This window comes from Protopterus annectens, chromosome 10.part0, assembly GCF_019279795.1.
Source record: "Protopterus annectens isolate FY-2018-M chromosome 10.part0, PAN1.0, whole genome shotgun sequence".
NCBI classification, from domain to species: domain Eukaryota; kingdom Metazoa; phylum Chordata; order Ceratodontiformes; family Protopteridae; genus Protopterus; species Protopterus annectens.
The window spans coordinates 743,985,702-744,005,731 of record NC_056744.1 but is presented as its reverse complement, the minus strand read 5'-3'; the positions used below and the strand labels follow the sequence as shown (position 1 = coordinate 744,005,731).

At 41.2% G+C, this 20,030-nt stretch overlaps 1 protein-coding gene across 1 annotated transcript in view; it reads left to right on the top strand.

The window, feature by feature from the left end:
• Positions 1 to 20,030, top strand: part of JAK1 (Janus kinase 1) — a 1,643,095-nt gene that overhangs the window by 1,020,858 nt on the left and 602,207 nt on the right. Inside the window, exon 10 of the mRNA XM_044085562.1 lies at positions 9,809 to 10,022. Coding sequence (XP_043941497.1) covers positions 9,809 to 10,022 — 214 coding nt within the window. The remainder of the gene's footprint in view (positions 1 to 9,808; positions 10,023 to 20,030) is intronic.

Genomic DNA, 20,030 nt, shown 5'->3' with positions numbered 1-20,030 from the left:
AGATGTATTAATTGTGTCATTGATAAGTTTACATTGGCTGCAACAACCACATTTTTCTAACACTACCTGAGTAGGAACGAACGCCAACAGTATTCTAGCAAAAGTAACAAAAAAACGAATAACCAGAAAAATGTATATTCCTGTTTCTCCAAAATCACCAAAACAGAAATAAGCACCGACAGAAAAATTACAGAATTTTAATTCAGTTGAGCAATTTAATCTTACCATACTTTCAAAACTGAATGAAACAAAAACACTGCCACTGTAATTAACTACAGATAGTCATGTCACGTATAAATTAACATAAAATTAATGATAAATAGTACAAAACTACCTGTTTAAAAATTACTGCATGCTTTCAAAACACCACACAACTTGTATGCAGTGCTTTACAAAATACATGCATAGTTCTTTGTAAATGAATTAATGATCTGAGTCTTCATTTTAAGAAAAGGTAAAATAGACACATACTTGTTTAGTCCTGGCAGGTTACTGGAGTTAAGTTCGATTTGCCATAACAACTCCCTGTTCTGTAATCTTTCATGGTCTGCCCATTAAATCAACAGTCTTATCAGTGATAAAAAATAAATAAATAAGTAAACTTCCTAATACTCTCACAAATCGTGCTTAAATAAAGATTTTTTATGTCTTTTTTACAAATACTTTTGCAATGTTCGTAAATTCTTTTAAGAGATTGTTCAGTCTTCTCTACATAAAATGTGTTACAGTTTTGCACTGGGAAAGATGAACAACTGACCTAGTGTTGCAGTTGAATAAACCTGGACACATAATGTTCCTGTTGCAAGGAACTATCAGTTTTCTGTATTACTCTTTGGGCTGTCCACTTCAATGCAAGTGTTTTCCAAATGCCTTGCTCTGGTAGTGGCCCACTGACCGACTCTGGGAATTCACCTTTTTCTATACTTGGATGACTTGCTGATCTGTGCAGAGTCTCTGTCTAGGTGTGTGGAATTGCTGGAGATGGTATTGTCCTGACTATCCCATCTACGGTTCAACTTGAATCTTCTACAGACATGTTTGGGACTCTCACAAAGTCACATTTTTCTGGGGTACTTAACTTAAATAAGTGTCTGGCAATTTTGCTTGAAGACCATATTCTGTTGTGTCAGATGGTGTTTTTGGAATTCTCCCATTGGAACGTAACCTCGGCAAAAGATATCCTAGGAATTTTTGTACTGTTGGCTTCCATGATTGTCATTTTACCACCAGCATGTCTTCACATGAGAAAAATGCAGTGGTATGCCTGAAAATGTTGGGCGCAACACCTTCTTTAACTGGAATCCCAGTTGTCAGTGATGCCTTTCATCAGACAAGAATTGCAGTGGTGTAGAGATTAGTTGAGTATCAATCCAGTCCCCCCCCCCCCGGATGCCAGACAGATTCATCTGACTTAGCTGGGCAGTTGTGTCAGTGGTGGTGCAAGTGTTAGCCACTTGGGGACATCTCTACTTGTCTGCCAATGGATTCCTCTATTTCTTTCTTTCTACTTTTTTTTGTAAAACAGTTCATGAAAGGAATATTGCTTATGAGACTGCCTCACAAGCAAATTCCTCCTTTGTGGGATCTCAACTGTGTTCTTTAAAAATTTACCTTACCACCTTTTGAACAAGCAGCTTCACTGGTCGTAAGATCTTGACATGGAAAACTGTTTGGCTTATTGTCCTGACTTCTGCAAGATCAGTGTCTAAGCTGCAAATTCTCATGTTGGGATAACCTTACCTGATTTTCCACACGGATAAGGTTGCATTGCACACTTATCCTTTTTCATGCCAAAAGTGGTATCAGCCATCACTTTCTATGAGTCTTTTGATCTCCCTGTGTTCTTTCTGAAATTTGAGTATATGGGCTAGACGTTACTTTATAGCTTGGATGTGCATAGGCCTGGTACTACCTTGACAGAATAAAGCCCTTTAGGAAGACCAAAAGGCTTTTTAATTTTGTGGAGTAAAGAAAGGTTAACCTGTCTGTAGGCAGTTCATTACACATGGGTTGCCCTCTGGTATTATTTTATTCTTATACACACCATGGTGAGGGAAATTCAGGCAAGGTGAAGGCAGTTTTCACCAGGACTTTTTCCTCATCAGTGACATTTTGGAAAGGAGTGTACTCTAAGTATTCTAGAGGCAGAACCTTGGTCCACTGTCCTTACTTTCATGCAAAGGTGTAGGCAGGCATACTATTTGTACTCTACAGAGTACATTTTTTTTTTCTTTTCATCAGTCATAAATCATTGTAGCTTTTTTAGGCTATATTATGTTTCCAGCTGTTTAAAGTAATACCTCTAAAGACAGGTAGTTAACTTGCCTACAGATAGGATTGCAAATTTCAAAACAATATATTTTAAATTCTAGGGAAATGGTGAAAATGATGTATACATTTAGTAATTTATTTGTCATTTGTTAAGTGGGTTAGTCCAACTGAGCCAATGGCCCGTTTTCAGTGGAGACCCAAGGAGAAAAGCTCCAACATACAAAACAAGATAATGTAGTTTGTGAAAATATTTACAAAAAAATAGTATGCATTACATGAAATACACAGTTTTGAATAGACCGGAAAGAACATAATTACAATCTTACAAAAAGTGATCTGTAGTACTTGCAGAATTAATGCTTACATACTGCAGTGGTAAGACATTAGAAATAGCTTGGAAATAAGAGACACGTTATGATGGATGTTGCTTGTACATTTATTAACTACTAGGTGGGGGCAACATTTTCTTCAATCTGTCCATTTTTTTAAATGCCAGGTGGTTTGAGGAGCAGTAAAGAGTTTGCAAAGTGGAATTTTCTGTCTGTATCCCTACTTTCTTGAAACACTACAAACTAGATGCCTTTCTAGATCCAGTGCAGGCTTCACAAGGACAGTTCTCCAGGTGATCCTGGACCCTTATCCTTCCTCCTCTGAGGTTGCATAAGCTTTGGGAATTTACCTGAATGCCAGTAAGGCAGTGTTTGTTGAACATAAGTACAGTTATGTAAGTTCCACGTACCTGTAACATCAAGTGATCACAGAACACACTTCCTTACTTGGTAGTACCCTCCCACCATCCACTTTTTTTGGGTGTGCATAGTTGGTTGTAGGAGGTTCTGTTGAATTTAGTTCAGTAGCCTTTTTTGGTGTGTGTGGGTCTGGCATTTGGTATTGAACAGTAGGTGTTCACAATGCTTGTGTTTCATCTGCACTTCCTGCTGGACCGTAGAAATCTGAAATGGTCTTGTCTGAAAGTTTGCCCTGGCCCTGCAAGGTGGTTTTTCACCCTCACAAACAGGCAGTGGGAGGTGTTCTGAGTTTTGACAGACTGCCGGTGTGGGGGGAATAGCAGCACAATACCCATATGCCAGTAAGGCAGTGCTTTCTACAAACATATATACTAGTACAGGTAAGTGAAACTTACGCAACTGTACTTTATTGCTTAAAAGCCTATGAGACTAGCTAATTACAATAGTGCGGACAAATTAAATCATTTGTAGGTCAGCCTGCAGGTTTTGCTAGAACCAGCTGAAGTACTTAATATGAAGGTTCTTCACCCCACTGGAGAGTAATGTAATAGATGTGATTAGTTTTCTGAAAAAAGTACTGTTGTAAACTACAAGAAATTATTTAGCCCAGGTAGCAAAGAACACAGTGGAGAGAGGTATTTATTGTGGTGGTCAGAATGTAAATGTTTTTTGACATAGCAAGAGGCGGAGAAGGCAGTAATGTCAGGAAAATGTGTTGGTGGATGTTGCATTAATTAGATGTTGCAGTAATGTGTCTTTCAGTTTAAGAATATTAGTGGTTTTTATTTTATTTTATTGTATTTATTTTATGTTAATAGATGACATTGGGTCATTGATGTTCTTCGTGTTTCACTGTTGCAATCATCACACTTGGGTTATCTGCCTGCAGGTAGCCCTCAGTTGGCTCGAATACCAGAGACTTAGTATTTCTGCATTGGATGCTGTCGCTCTAAGACTAACGTCAGGTCATCAGGGTTATAAAAACAGGCAGCCGACGCCATTACATCAGTCTTTCTTGCCGAGGTGCCCGAAGCAGAAGCAGTTCGCAAGTGCTGGTCGGCCGCTACCTGAATTTTCATTTACGAATTTAATAATCCTGAAGTCTTCTAAACCTAAGTACCCCATTGGGGATCCTTTTTCCTTGCTCTAACCGATGTCAGAAAAAGTTAACAATCGTCTTGCCTGTGGAAAGCAAATACCTTACAGAGATTTTCATTTTTGCTGCGTTACCTGTTTAGGCCTAGACCCTGATGTCCCTCGCTGTCGGTTTTGTGCCTTATTTAACACCCAAACTAATCATTGTCGGGCTCTCTTTGTCGCTAAATTCTTTTGCTCTCGATCTCCATATTCTGAATGGCTTCTGTAAGCCATCTGACTACCGATATTCTAAAAAAAAACGTAACGATAAAGACAGAGACAGACCGCATAGGTCCAAAACTGCCGACGACGCTTCCGTTAAGCTAGTTGCCAGTCCACCGGTACTCATTGAGGCACTTTTGCAGCCCCTGATGCCCACTTCACAGGCCTTTACTGAGACCCATTCGGAGTCCGGTATGCTGCAAGACTCTTCTTCAACTATGGAACCTGCGGATGTCTCTACCTTGGATGGGTCCGGAGCTACTGAGTAGGCACCGGCTTCTGAAGCAGTTATTCGCTTAACCTTCTTTTTTAACCAAAACTACCAAGTTTCTTAGGGCCAGAGTATGCACTAAGCCTAGAAATCCGACGACCAAAGCGCATGCACCTGCTCCCATGCCACAAAAACAAATGCTTAGAATGGCTGAAGACCTTATTATGCTGATTAGGGGAAGTCAGGCTTCCCCTGCTAAGAGACAGAGTCCAGTCCCCTTCAGCTTCTACAGACCAGAAGTCCGATGACTCTGAAATTTCTGATTATGAAGACATGCCCTTATCTGCTTATGAGGATTCAGATGCAGAGGAATCCATTCCCTCTGCCTCCCCTCCAGAGGATTTTTCTTTTGGTGAAACCTTGCATACCTTACAAGAGCATTTCCACTGGGAATGCCAAGACTTTCCTCAGTCCAAAAAGAGACTCATAGAATTTCTAGAGTTGCCTCAGCTCAGGCCCTTAGCAGTACCCCCTGTCCTGGATGTTGTGGGTGATGTTTTTATGGAATCCAGTCTTACTCCTGACACTTCACCTCCTGCCACTAGGAAACCAGACAGGTACTACAGAGTACCTGACACTCACAAATTTCTTTTCAAGAATCCTACTGCTGACCCAGAAATCATTTCCCAGGGGCCTAAAGGTATCAAGGCTACTACAGCCAAGAATCCCACCCCTTCAGACAGGGAATCCAGAGCTTTGGACAGATGGGGGTAAGAAGGTGTATACCTCTTCAACTTTTGCTATTAGGGCATTGAATTGTCAGTTTCACATGCTGAAGTACCAGCAACATATTATGGAACTTATTAAACAAAAAGTGGCAACATTTTCAGACTGTGCAGAAAATAAAGACTTGCAGGAGCTTATGCACTCTGCAAGCCAAGTCAGCAAGCATACTTTGCAGTGTGGCTTTGATGCCCTAGAAGCATCTTGCCGGGCAGCTGTCACTGGCTCTGTACTGAAAAGTCATGCTTGGCTGAAGGAGCAGACCTTGCCAAACCATGTCAAATCAAAGTTATTAGACGATCCTTTGAATAAGGACTGTTTGTTTGACACCAAAGCAGAAGAGGTTCTTAAAAGATGGAAGCAAAAGCTAAGTCTATGCAGACTGTTAATTTTTACAAGTGCAACCCCCTTGATTCAGTAGGCATTGCCCTTCCAAACACTGGTCCTTTCCAGCCCCCTCCAGGCCTTCTCAAACCAGACCCAGGGGAAGCAGACCACCCAGACTACAGTCTCAGGGTATGCAGAGATCTAAGCAATGGAGTGCCCCCACCCTTAAAGCAGGGAGTGGTAAGCTACTTCCTTATGGAAAAAGCTCACAATTACTTCTTTACTGCACTCCCCAGCCCTGCCCAATTGCTTATGCCCCTAGGAGGAAAACTTGCCCTTCATGCAAAAAACTGGATGTCCATCAGTCAGGACCGGTGAGTCCTCAACATTGTATCCCAGGGGTACAAATTTTATTTCTATTCACTGCCAACCCCAAGCAGGTTCCCAGACCTTCCTCCAAACCAGTGGGCAGAGGCTCAAAACCAAGTACTTTCCTACTCAATATCAGAGCTATCCAGCCGGTTCCAGTAGAACAGAGGGGTCAAGGATTCTACTCCATACTCTTCCTGGTATCTAGGAAAGAGGGCTCTTGGCACCCAATAGTGGATCTTTCCATTCTCAACATCTTCCTGGTGGTACCAAAATTCAAAATGCTTACCCTGCAACAGATTCTTCCTATGCTAGTCAAGGATGCCTGGTTAGTCACCCTAGACTTAAAAGAAACCTATCTGCATATCCCGATAAGGGAATCATGCAGGAAGTATCTACGTTTCAGGGCAGGGTCTATGCATTATCAGTTCTCTGTACTTCCCTTTGGCTTCTCTACTGTGCCCAGAGTATTCACAAAATGCCTGGCTCCAGCCATTGCATACTGCAGGCAAAGAAATATCCAAATTTACCTGTACGTGGACGACTCAGGCGGACAGTCAGGAATTGCTGCTATGGCAACTGACATTTGTGAAAAACCTTCTCACTTCCTTGGGGTATACCATCAACAAGAAGAAATCAAAACTGGTACCCAGTCAAAAGATTGTATTCCTGGGAGCAAGCTTGGACACAACTTCCTAGATGGCATTCCTCACCTCAGAAAAACAAGTCTATCTGACAGACTGCTTCAAACAAATGGCCACCAGAACCGAGCTATCTGCAAGAAAAATACTGCAATCCCTAGGATTCATGGCCTCATGTATACTGCATATGAGGAAACTCCAATGGTACTTAAAAAGTCTTTAGTGCCAACATTCTCAGGACCTGGAAACAGTCATTCCTGTCGTACCCTGTCTAAGGACAGTTCCTCTGGTGGGCAGAAGCATGCAACCACAACAAGGGACTGCCATTTACTCAACCCTGAGTCACCCAGACCCTAACCACAGACGCATCGGGGGGGGCATACATGGATGGAAAATGTATTCAGGGCCACTGAGCCCAAGTCAAATTCGTCTGCACATCAACCAAAAAGAGAAGCTAGCTGTACAGAATGCCCTGACATCTTTCATATCCCTAATCTTTCCAGGACAACTGCTAATAAAAACCGACAACACCATAGTTGTGGTACATCAGCAAGCAGGGGGGAACCCATTCCTACCCACTCTTCAGACTAGCCATGGCCCTGTGGAACATGGTCTTAGACATTCAGGTCCATCTGCAAGCTCAATTCCTACTAGGCAAACAAAACTTACTGTCAGACGACTTAAGCAGAAATCTCCTAGACCCACATGAGTGGCAATTGGAGCACAGAACCTTCAACATTCTGATTCAGAAATGGGGGACCCCAGAGGTGGATCTCTTTGCCTCCCCCTACAACCACCAGCTCAGCAAATTCTGCACCAGGAATCCTCACAGCAGGGCCTTGGAAGTGGATGCCCTATCTTTTCAGTGGGTAAATTTCTCAATCTATGCCTTTCCCCCTCTGCCCCTCCTTTCAAGAGTATTGCTCCCTGGTCTGGCCACGCCAGCACTGGTACCCACTCCTGCGCAGCCTGACATTGGTGCCCCCTGGCACCTACACCAGAATACAACCCTCCTCTCTCAGCATGAAGTACAGATTCTGCATCCACAACTGCAAACCCTAAATCTTGCAGCCTGGCTTATTCCTTGAATTCTCCCCCAACAACCTTAAGCAAACAGGTGCTGGGCGTCATTCTCGAAGCCAGAAGACCCAGTACAAGAAAATCCTGTGCTGATAAGTGGAAAAGGTTCTGCTCATGGATTCAGTCTAAAGGAGAGGACACAACTCTACACTCTCTGCCTCTTATCGTGGATTGCCTTTCAGATCTACTCCACAAAGGCCTGTCCTCCTCCTCCTCCATTAAGTTACATGCCTCAGCCATTTCTACTCATTACAACACTGAGCCACCCTCTTATCAAACAGTTCCTGAAAGGGGCAAACAACTTAAGGCTACCAAGGAGAGCACCCAGCCCTACTTGGGACCTTAACTTTGTACTGGAAATGCTCACGCCCCCCCCCCCCTTGAACCTGCTGCATCAGCAGATTTAAAATTCCTCTCTTGGAAAACAGCCTTGCTTCTAGCCATCACTTCAGCTAGAGGAAGGAGTGTCTGAGCTACAAGCACTCATGGCTGTGGACCCCTTCATTATTTCCCATGCTGACATGGTTTCCTTCAGGACTAACCCTTCCTTTATGCCCAGAGTGGTGCCCAGTGTGGCTCTCAGTCAATCCATCCATTTGCCAACCTTCTTCCCTAATCCTCAAAATAAAGAGGAAATGATCCTGCTTTCCGTGGACATGCACAGCTCAGATTCTACCTTGATAGGACTAAGCCCTTCAGAAAATCTGACCAGTTACTAGTCAGCTTTGCAACAGGGGCAGAGGGCAAGGCCATTTCAAAACCCATTTCCAAATGGATACCACACTGCATCCATTTCTGCTACAAGCACCATGGGAAACCAACCCCTCAGGGGGTCAGAACACATTCCACTAGGGCAGTATCTACCTCTACAGCATTTCTCAGGGGAGTCCCTACCAGGGATATCCTGGAGGCTGCTACCTGGAGTTCTGTACACACCTTCACCAAGCATTACCACCTGCCTATCTTTTCCAAATCCAGGGCAGGATTTGCCACAGCAGTCCTGCAAGGCATACTAGCCAGCCCTAACTCTTCTTGACTGCATCCACCCTTCTTCAGCTTTGGGAATCCACCCAAGTGTGATGAATGCAACAGTGAAACACAAAAAACATAGTACACTTACATAAATGTAGATGTTGGAGTGTATTCACTGTTGCAGTCCTGGTTTCCTCCCAACAGCCCCGTGATTTTCTCTCTCTCTCTCTCTCTCTCTCTCTCTCTCTCTCTCTCTCTCTGCTATCTATGACTATTACTAACCCCTTCTGGAGTATTAGTATTGGCATTTACTTTTAACTGGTGGTGTTTTTCCCCCCCATAACCTAAATCCCCATTTGAGGGGCTCCTGACATTTGGGGCAAGAAAAACTGATTTAATGGCGTCGGCTGCCTGTTTTTATACCCCTGACGTCAGTCTTGGAGTGACAGCATCCGACGCAGAAATACTAAGTCTCTAGTATTCGGGACGACTGAGGGCTACCTGCAGGCAGATAACCCAAGTGTGATGACTGCAACAGTGAATACACTCTAACATCTACATTTATGGTAAGTGTACACAACTATATTTTCTTTGCCTTCATTTTGTTGCTAGTGCACACTTACTGGGAGGACAAGATTTGTACTAATAAATCCAGTCCCATGATTGCTGCTGCAGAAATGTGTACTGAATTGTCCAGAATTTGTATAGGATCGAACTAGTCTGGCCCATCCCTAATTTTAGTGATCTGTAATTAATTTTCTTTTTTTTTTTTTTGCAAATTGCAGTTAGTCGTAGATTGACCACCTCTATCTTAATGCATTTAACTTTGCTGTGTATATTACTAGACATGTGTCTAGCATTGCTAGATATAGTCCTAAGAAGTGCAGAAAAGTACACATGGAAAAACAGAATTATTACTTTGAGAAATAATCACGTTTGACATTATTTACTTTGAATACTTGTTCTCGTGCTGTCTTTTTTATTATGAAAACTGAAAAAAACGCATACAATTTCATATTTAAACTGTTTTCTGATTTGAATTTTAGTGTGATGACCTGTATGATCACAGAATACTAAGGGGAAGTGGAAACTATAAGAACTTTCAGATTGAAGTAAAGAAAAAAGAAGGATACCGTCTACATGGCTCTGAAAAGTTCTTTCCCACCCTAAGGGAACTTATGGACCATTTGAAGGGCCAGATTCTTCGAACAGAAAATGTCAGTTTTGTGTTGAAGAAATGCTGTCCACCTAGACCAGGAGGTACTGTCAAATATGGAAACTACAACAAAAAATGAAAAGTATTTTCAAGGACATAGGTGTTAAATCTGTAAAGCTGTTAGTAGACTTTGCCACAAAATTTCTCCTAGGTGATGCCAAAGATTATTTAATCTGCAGAATTCCTTGTATAGGTAAAAATTATTCATTGTATAGGTAAAAGTATGCACTTTGTTAAGCTATAGGAAAATAAGAAGTATTTTTTTTTTTCACTGGTTTCCCACCATCTTCATAAAACTATTGAACCCTCTTTCCTTAATAGTGTATGCATTTCTCTATTCTGCAGGCATCCAGTAATTCCATGAGAGGGGGAAATGAGATTTGAGAATTGATGCCGTCATCCAGTACGCACTGGAAGTTGTTTCTTCCATAGTTCTGACCCCCCACCTCATGAATGTTAGTAGATGTATCACTGACACTGACTGCATCCCTAGCAGTGTATGCTACTTGGCTTGGACTTCACCATGTATCTGGTACACAGCGAGTTGAATGGCCTCTTCCCCTCCTGCATTCTGAAGTTACTGAGAACATCTGCCAGTCACTCCCACCCCAGGCTGGCTCCTTTAGTGCATGCATTCAATATTCAAACCTGGGTCACTGGGACTACAGGTTGGAACTCCATCACTTTGTGCAACAGAGCCGGTTAGATGGTATATGTCTCTTAAGTGATTGATAAAGAAATTCATTATTGTAGATAGGTAGAATCAGCCACAGAAATTCATTTTTAGCCACAACCTTATTAGAGGAGTAAAGGAATTTTCATCACAGCCAAGAATTGGAACACAGTTCATTACATAACATGGATATAGTGTTACTTTGTGTGACATACGTCTACCTAGATATGTACCAGCTTTGAGGATTTGAAATTACACAAAAATATAGATTAAATGAAATAGTTTTCTATTCTTTTGTTTCATACAATACATAGTTTACTCTGCATTTCATGTAGTTCTTAACAGAACAGTGCTGCTGAATAATTTTACTAGTTCAGAATGATGTGCATTTCTGTAGCAGCTATAAGCAATGATGCATTTAAATGCAATTCTGATTATATCAATGTGTATGTGGTATTTGGGTGATGGACCTTGTATTTTTGTGCAAGTGGACAGAATGAATAGGTGTGAGTGGTATGGGTTTAGAGATGTTTTAAATGTGGATAGGGTTTCCTTGTGGATGTAAGTGACAGTGAGCTCCAGCGTTTGTCTTGCTAGTGTGAAGGCCGTGGGTGTGCTAGTTAAATAGATGATAGGTGCTAATGGTTGGGTATGTATTGCTTCATTGTGGGTTTTTGGTGTATAAATTTGTTCTGAGAATGGCTTTGAGTAAGGTGCATTAGTTTAAAGAGGTGCCTTTTAAGTTTGTTGGAAAAATGTTTACTTGGACAGTGTGAGATACTGGTGTTTTTTTCAAATAGTGGAACATGTAAAGCAAATGGAATTGTTTAACCAGGTGTTCTGTGTTTATATACTTTATGATGAACTTGTAATTACTGGTAGTACATACATTATGATGAATATGTTTGTTTTTTTAAATACGTGTGTTTTGAATGTTAGTAGAGCTGAGATAGCTTGTAATTTTAGCATAGTTAATAATCAGATATGGATTGCTCAACTGCAAGTGTAGGAGTGGCAAGGCTCTGAGGATTTATCTGTCAACTATCTGTTGGTTATTGTAGCTGGAGGAAAGTTTGACTAAGGCATCAACATTGATGCAACATTTTTCTTCGCATTTGAGATGTTAATAAAAGACTATGCCCCTGATTTAAAAAAAAAAAAGTAGGTTACTTTTGAAATTTATATTATTGGGATGAGGTCTTAAACTGGTAAGTCAGTCATGCAAGTCTGCTCTTGAAGTGCAACCAAAGCTATTCCAGTCAGGCATTGTTCATAGCAGAATAAGGTGCAGATTCTAGTACTTCAGTGTAGGGGGTGGTATCACATACTTTGGTGAGGTTTGTGAATATGGCACTAGTTAGATCACCATTTATAATTTGTTTGTAAATGCAGTTTGTAAGAAGAGAAGGGCCATGCTGTTTCTGAAAGCCATGTTTGTGGCATAGTAGGTTATTTTCTTCAAGGTGGTGTTTTACTTGTCATTCGACATTCTCTTTCTTAATTTAGACCAGGTTGATACCAACAAAGACATATATGAAATGGCCTGGTGATGTGGGAGTGTGGATTTCTGGAATGGATATTATGGTGGCCATCTGTAGGGGAGAAAGTGATTATGTACTCTATAGTTTGATAGGATGGCACAGTGGCACATGATTGGGGTTTTCCTCTTTTTTTTCAGTGATTATGCCTCCCAGTGTCCAGATGAGTTTTGTTAGTGGTATGTTTTTTTCTTGCATATAAAGAATTGCTGTTGGGTAAAATTTGTTATCCTCTAAACTGGCCACACATTTTTTCATTGTATTAGTGAGTGAATACAAAATGCTGAAATGTCAAAATATATATAAATTTACTATGTTTTTATTTGCCTACTAATAGCATGTATGTACTAAGTATCAACACTGTGCCAAAACACAGCCCGTCATCTGACAGTATTACTCCATTGTTAATGAAACTCAAACAAGCACTAATATGGATCCTGTAAGGTAGAAGGGGTCAAGTCCAGTTGTTTGCACATGTAGTAAAGCACATATTTTGATGTCAACATGTTAACATTTTTACATTTCAACATTATGCATTCATTATTATGAATTTCTGTAACTTATCGTGGATCATGTATGTAAAAAATATATATATATATATATATATATATATATATATATATATATATATACACACACACATATATATATATATATATATATATATATATATATATATATATATACATACACACACACATATATATATATATACATATATATATATATATATATATATATATATATATATATATATATTTAGGTTTACTATTGAAAATGCGAACGGCACTTGGGCGACAGTCGGATAGTCGAACATGTAAGGGCATAAACAAGGATGTCAAGACAAAATAATCAATCTAGGAGCGGTTTTAACATGGGTCGGTAGGTGTTCAGTATTATTCCCTACTACAAACATCTTCCCTACCTCGTCCCATGTTAAATCCGTTCCTAGATTGTTTGTTATGTCTTCGACATCCGAGTTTACACCTTATCGCTCGACTATCCGACTGTCGCCAAGTGCCATTCGCATTTTCAATAGTAAACCATATATATATATATATATATATACATGTATATACATATGTGTATATATATATATATATATATATATATATATATATATATATATACATGTATATACATATATATACATATATATATATATATATATACACATATATACATATATATATATATATATATATATATATATATATATATACACATATATACATATATATATATATATATATATATATATATATATATATATATATACATATATATATATATATATATATATACATACACACACCAGCTATGCCAGGAGAAGTAGGGCAGTGGATGTGTAACATATGCCAGCATAGCTAGCTGGAGTTTTGTAAAGAATTATATGCCATTTGTATATCAAACTGATTTGTACAGCTGTTTGTGTTGAAAATGTATTTGTAAAGCTGCTTTTGTTAAAAATGTGCCAACAGTGGGTTCTGATGGACAGAAAAGAAATGCACCTGTATGTTACTGTTGAAATGAATATGTTGTAACAGAGTGTATTGGAAGAGAAGAGGTTAATCTCAGTGTAACGTAGTCTGAAATTAAATAACCTGGTTTAGGCCATAAATAGTGTATCTTGCAGTTCTTATTGCAGCCAGAGACCAAATGTCGGTGAAAACCAGGACTCAGAATCCTACTCTATTGTCCTTAGGGGTGAACTAATTGCTACCCTGAAGGGTGAAAATTTTTTGAAATGGTTTTATAGCTTCCAGATGCTATAACACATCTTAGCAAAGCTCTTATTGTGTGTATGGTAACACATATGTGGAAGAGTCTGGTTCAATTTCTAGTGAAGGGGGTAGTGTGGGAACCAGAGTCAGATGACCAGATGTATATGATGTAATTCCATAATCCAGCACTGAAGTGATGTTTTAATACTAGATGGGACAGAAGTCTTAAGGCAGTCTGTTGGTCTTCCTTCTTTGTCAGGTTTCACACTCATCCATGTCATATTGCCTTGCTTTAGTAAGTAACCAGAGAATAGCAATTCTTTAGATCAGTCAGGAAAGTATAGTGAGATTAGCTAAGTACTGTTTCTCTGCATCTGTGAGAATCTATCCATCTGTGTTATTTTTAACATGTCCTGTGATTGAAACTCTGGTGTTTATTGTAAATAGATATTTAGTATTTTCATGTTCTTTTATTATTTATTATTAAATATATTTAAACTTTTCATTGTGGCTGGTCTTAACCTTTGAGAGTACTTATATTTATTTGGTGACACTGTGGCCACTCCTGAAAGTGTTGCTGCATTGGTCAAACACTACCATTTGTATTAATTTTATTCGGTATAATTGGGTACCCTAGTAAGAGTCTTAGAGTAGCTGGCTTTGGAGTGTTTTGGTGGCAGTATCACCTTATAGTCTTAGCAGAGGAGCATAGCTGGTAAATCTATGCAAGCCTTTCCCAGGTGTGTGTGTGTGTGTGTGTGTGTGTGTGTGTGTGTGTGTGTGTGTGTGTGTGTGTGTGTGTGTGTGTGTGTGTGTGTGTGTGTGTGTGTGTGTGTGTGTGTGTGTGTGTGTGTGTGTGTGTGTGTGTGAAAAATCATATCTCAGTGCGTGTGTGTGTCAGCTACTTAGAACAGGGACACAGAGCACTGGTTTCACTGAGAGGGTGGTGGAGGACTTGGCTTGGAAAACTCAGCTTAGGACTCAACTCTACAGCTGTGATCAGTGTGGCGTCTTATTTGGGGCCTGGTGAAAGAGAGGGAAACCCAGCCCCAGGACGGGAGTGTGTTCCCTGTGTGATCTTAAGGGAAATCGTGCTTGTTGCAGAGAACTGCATATGGAAATAATTTGTGTATCTATTTTTTTCCAAGTGAATGTCCCTCACCTGTGTCAGTGGTGAGGAGCGAGACTCCTTGATCACTGGCTCAGAAGGAGGGATGTCACATATTGGTGAGCAGTGGTGTGGATATTAATTGAACTTCTGTAGCCAGTAGGCAGTTGTCACTGAAGGTGTGTGTACTTTTCAGCAGCCACAAAGTAAACAGAGTTTAATTTTCACAACAGTTTATTTTTTGTTAGTTTAGTTTAGTCAGGGAAAGCAGGCAAAGATGTCTGCAGAGGATTATGGCAAGCTGATAAAGAACCAGTTGGCCAAGGTTTGTGAAGCCAGAGGACTGGTGCATGCCAACCTGACTAAAGAGGAAATTATTTCAGCCTTAGTCACAGCTGTAGTCCAGACCAGCAACCAGGAGGATAGCCAGTCTGATGATGGGGATTTGCAGCCCTCAGAAACAGGACAGTTCACCTTTTCCTCAGAGGACTTAAAAACCCATCTGGAGTTAGAGACTTGAACTGGAGGCCAACCGATAAGAATTAGAATCAGCATTGAGACTGCAACAGGCAAAACATATGGAATTAGAAGCAGCAGAGAGACTGCAGCATTTGAAGGCTGAAGAAAATGAAAAACAGTGCCAACATGAGATGGAGATGTAGAGTCTTCTTCAGGGTCGTGGAGGTAATGGGGAAGGGAATAACTGTACCCCAGAAGTTATAAAGGTCAGTAAATTTCTTCCACAGTTTACAGAGGATGATCATTTTTATACTTTTATTTATATATTTTAAAGGGTATGTAAACAGTATAATGTTGACCCAAGGGCTGTTGGTATGGTTCCTGACCCCCGCTTACTCCATGGTATAGCTGTAACTGCTGTTTCTAAATTGTCTGATACTGATTGTTTAACTTTATCATAGTTTAAACAATGTTTATTGGAATGTTTGAGTTAGCACCTGAAGCTTACAGAAAAAAGTTTCATGAGCATATACACAAGGCAGATGAAAGTGTGGGTGACTGGGTGTCAGGTCAACACTTTTGAAAGGCTGACAGACTGGTGAAGGAACAAGCCCTTAGCATTTTGCCTGAGGACATGAGACTAGTTTGCAGACTGGGAGTGCAAGTCCGCAGGTGAGCTGGGGGTAAAAAGGGATCTCTACTTAGCAAACAGGGAATCACTGCGCAAGAAGGGGGGATACCCAGTGCTTTTGCTTCAACCTCGGATCTTAGACAATTCAGATTCGACCCCCTTAGATCCAAAGAAATAAAAAAAATAACTGATCCAACTTTTTCGGATCAGATGCAATCATCCTCTGAGCCAAATTTAGCCAGTCCCGTTAAACCTGTCTACCTAGGACAAGATATTCACTCTCTCTGAATCTGGTACCCTTTCGGGTATCCTCCCCTTTTTTTGGAAAGACCAAAATCCCCTTCAGTCCTGTCGACTTGTTCTTCCAGAAGTCTTACTCAATAAGACGTGGAAAGAGTGGAAAGAAAAATTCTCTCTGTGTAGCAATAGATGGGTGTCACTTCGACTCCTACCCCTCTGGATCAGGAGGTCTGTTCAGTACTACACCCCCTTTGCAGTTTCCTGCTCTGACTCCCTCAGTGGTTTTGGAGTCCTTGGATCCTAGCTGTCTGGATCCGTCTACCTCAGATCTGAGGATCTCTGTACCTTCAGATCCGAAGCTCACTCTGAGAGCTCCGACCTTGTCAGATCCGGAAAGTTCTGAGAGCCGAAGCTTCCAAGTTGGCTCTGAGATGTTGCAGTCGACTCTGAGATTTTTAGAGCTCTCCCCACACCTCTGGTCATCAGCTTTGGCTAGCTCGACTCAGACTTCCACCTCGAGGTTGTTGTCCTCTGAGGGGGTGAGGGGAGTGTAATCCAGAAGCTTGCTTTCTCAGATCCGGGCCCGCCTTCTCTGGAATAGTCTGTCTTCAAGGTTGCGAAGAGAGTTTTCTCTGCTTCAGCAGAACAGATGGATCTACTACCCTCAGATCCTAGATCACTAACCCTGATGTCACAGCATTCAGTCTCTCACCTGATCTTTCTGTGTGGACAGTTGGTACCAAGACCACAGTTTCCCCACAGGAAATTTTGATGTTATGTTGTCCTATCACGCCTTCATTCTTGCTAGTTGGATTCAGAGCTGATCCTTCGCTCCAACTCAACTGCATACCAGAGCTCGAGAAGTTCTACTGGCTTGTGGCTACAACCTATCCCAGGATGCCCAACGGCTGTTCCCAGATCTCATTTACCTCTTGAAGCATCAGGATTGTCTTCGCTGCCCCAGACTAGTTATTACTTTTATTATACTTTTTTTCTGTCTCCTTGACAAAAAACTGTTTATTAGAGTCTATTATATCTTCCCTTAGTAGTGTTCTTGTGTGTGTTGTTTTTCATTAATTGGGTGTGTTCTCCGGATGTTTCTTAGGGCCTCTTTCTTCTTCTATCCCCTTAGAGAATCTGTTTAATTTAGAGGATTCTTTCTCTTTAACCCATTTTTTTCTTACAGGGCTTCTTTCCCTTTCCTTAGGAGTCACCGTTTAAGTTAGCGGCATCTCCTTGGGTTGAAGGAGACTGTCGTTTAACTTAGAGACTTCTCCTCCAGCCCACTTTTTTTCTCTCATCGTTTATATAAAAAAAAAAAAAAAAAAAAAAAAAAAAAACCTCTTACCTTTGCTTCAATGCTGTTATTGTTATGGCTATTGTAGTTGGTTTCCTTTGATCTTATTAATAATGTCTGTAGAATCTGCTAAGGAATCGAGACAATCTGTGTTTAAAAAGTGAGATTCATGCACCCAGAAAATGTCTTTAATGGCCGGACACATAAGTTGTGTGTATTGTTTTAGGAGCAGTTCACCTGCAGGATTCTTGCTCTATTTGTCATGGTTTTAGTGCGAGGGTCCTACAGGAAAGAAAAAAATAAACTTATTTTAAGAGGTTTGTTGAAAGGCCCCTTTGAAACGGGGAAAGGTAATCAGGCCTCTAAATCTGACAAGCCAAAATAGTCAGCTTCGTCGGCACCAGTGTCTGAGCCATCAAGCAATCATAAGGAACAAGCATCTTCGGAGCCAAAGGTTATCGGTTCCAAAAAACCTGGCCTTCCCTCAGTTCCATCTGAGTCCTCGGAACCATCGCTGAGCCAAAAAAGGAGTCCGTCACCATCATTGGAACCAGTACGCTCATTGCCGCAATCTCCCTTACTACAGTCTGTGGCAGGTAGTCACAGGTCATTGACCCATTCCTCTCGGTCCTCCAGAAGTTTATCGGACGACGACGTGGAGCGGGTGGTGAAGAGGTTGCTGCGGACATGGGCCCTGGCACAAATTCTTTCAAGCCCAGCCCATCAGATCGTGGAACCAACCACTGTATCTTAGGTGCCATCTATTCCTCCTCCAACTCGGACGAGTTCGGAGCCAAAGTGTCAGGAAGTCGTTGTGCTGGAATAGGCAGAGCCAGTAATCACCCATGATATCTCGGCTCTGACGTCTGCTCCGATCTCGTCGATGCTGTCTTCCATCGAGGGATCTGTGAGCAGACACTCCTTGGTTGGCTCTAAGGGTGAGAGTCGAGTTGGACCCTTGTCTGAACCGACTCTCCCACTTGGCGCTTCAGCACAGATGAGTTCAGTGTCCATATCAGCCTTGGAGCCATCCTCCTCAGTGCCGGGGAGATCTCTCGGTTCCTCAGGACTGGAATCTCTCTTGGCACAGGATCGCGGTGCCTTCAAGGTGATGGGGAGTGTGCTGTCCACTGAGTGTGCTCCACCTTAGGCTCCAGCCACTTTTCTCCCTAAAGGGCCAGTGCCTATTGCTTCACCATCCCTCCATCAGCCCCAGAGTAGAGAGTCAGTGCCCCAGGAAACTCCAGTGGGTGGAACCCCCCCTTCCGACACCTCCCCGGAATATCCCCCCGAGAAGGTCCCTCGGAAGAGACAGTGTAAGAGGAAGCACATAGTCTCATGTAATAAGAAGATATCCAGAGTCAGAGGATTACAAAACTCTTTATTAAAACAAAAAATGGTACGCGCTTTCGCAGTCATCCACTTCAGACTATACTACAAACAAAAGGATACAAGCCTTAAATGCAGCACTTAAACCAATCACAGATAAAGCCAATTAGATAGTTAATGTAGTAAGCTTTTCTTCTTCAGTGCTGGTTTTCGATTTGTTGGACAGAGGCTATAGGACAGGTGATATAGAGATGGCTATAACAGATACAAAGAGTAGTGACTGTGTTAACACACAACCTTATTTTTCCGAAAGGCTCTGCCTCTGGATATCTTCTTATTACATAACTTACTTTGGATTTAATCCAGGTTCCACTACACATTTTTTGGATACATACAAGCACATAGACTCCCCTGAGTCTCTCACTTCTGATACTGACTTAGAAGATTCAGAAGGGTCCCCATGGTCTCCCTCTGAGGATGTCTCCTTTTTGGACACCCTAGAGATCCCTTCTGAGGACATCAAAGGATTAATTGAAAGAAATTGGAAAATGTTAAAATTTAACCAAGATATTGTACACAGGGTGGGTGAGAGTCCTAGTTTTATTTTTAAAACGGGGACTAATTTAAAAAGGCTCTTTGAAAGGAATAATGAGGGAGTTAAGTTCCAGGGTGGTCTTGGAACAAGAAAATGTGGGAGATGTGGTTATTGTAATTACATCATGGACAAAGAAGCCACAACTTTAGACAACTACACTAGAAGTACTGTCGAAAAGGTAACTGCATGACCAGGAGCATAGTATATTTGGCCTTATGTAAGGACTGCCCCAGGATTTATGTAGGGAAATCTGAAAGGGCATTAAACAAACGTATTTACGAGCATACGTATAATATTAAAAAAATAACCTGAACAACGCACTGTATAGGCATTTGCATGCAGATCCTAATCATTCAGGTTTTCTCTTTGGAATTATGGAACAAGTCTGTGATGACCCTAGCGGGGGTGATTGGAAGAACTGGTTATGCTGTAGGGAAACCTACTGGCAGTTAAAAGTG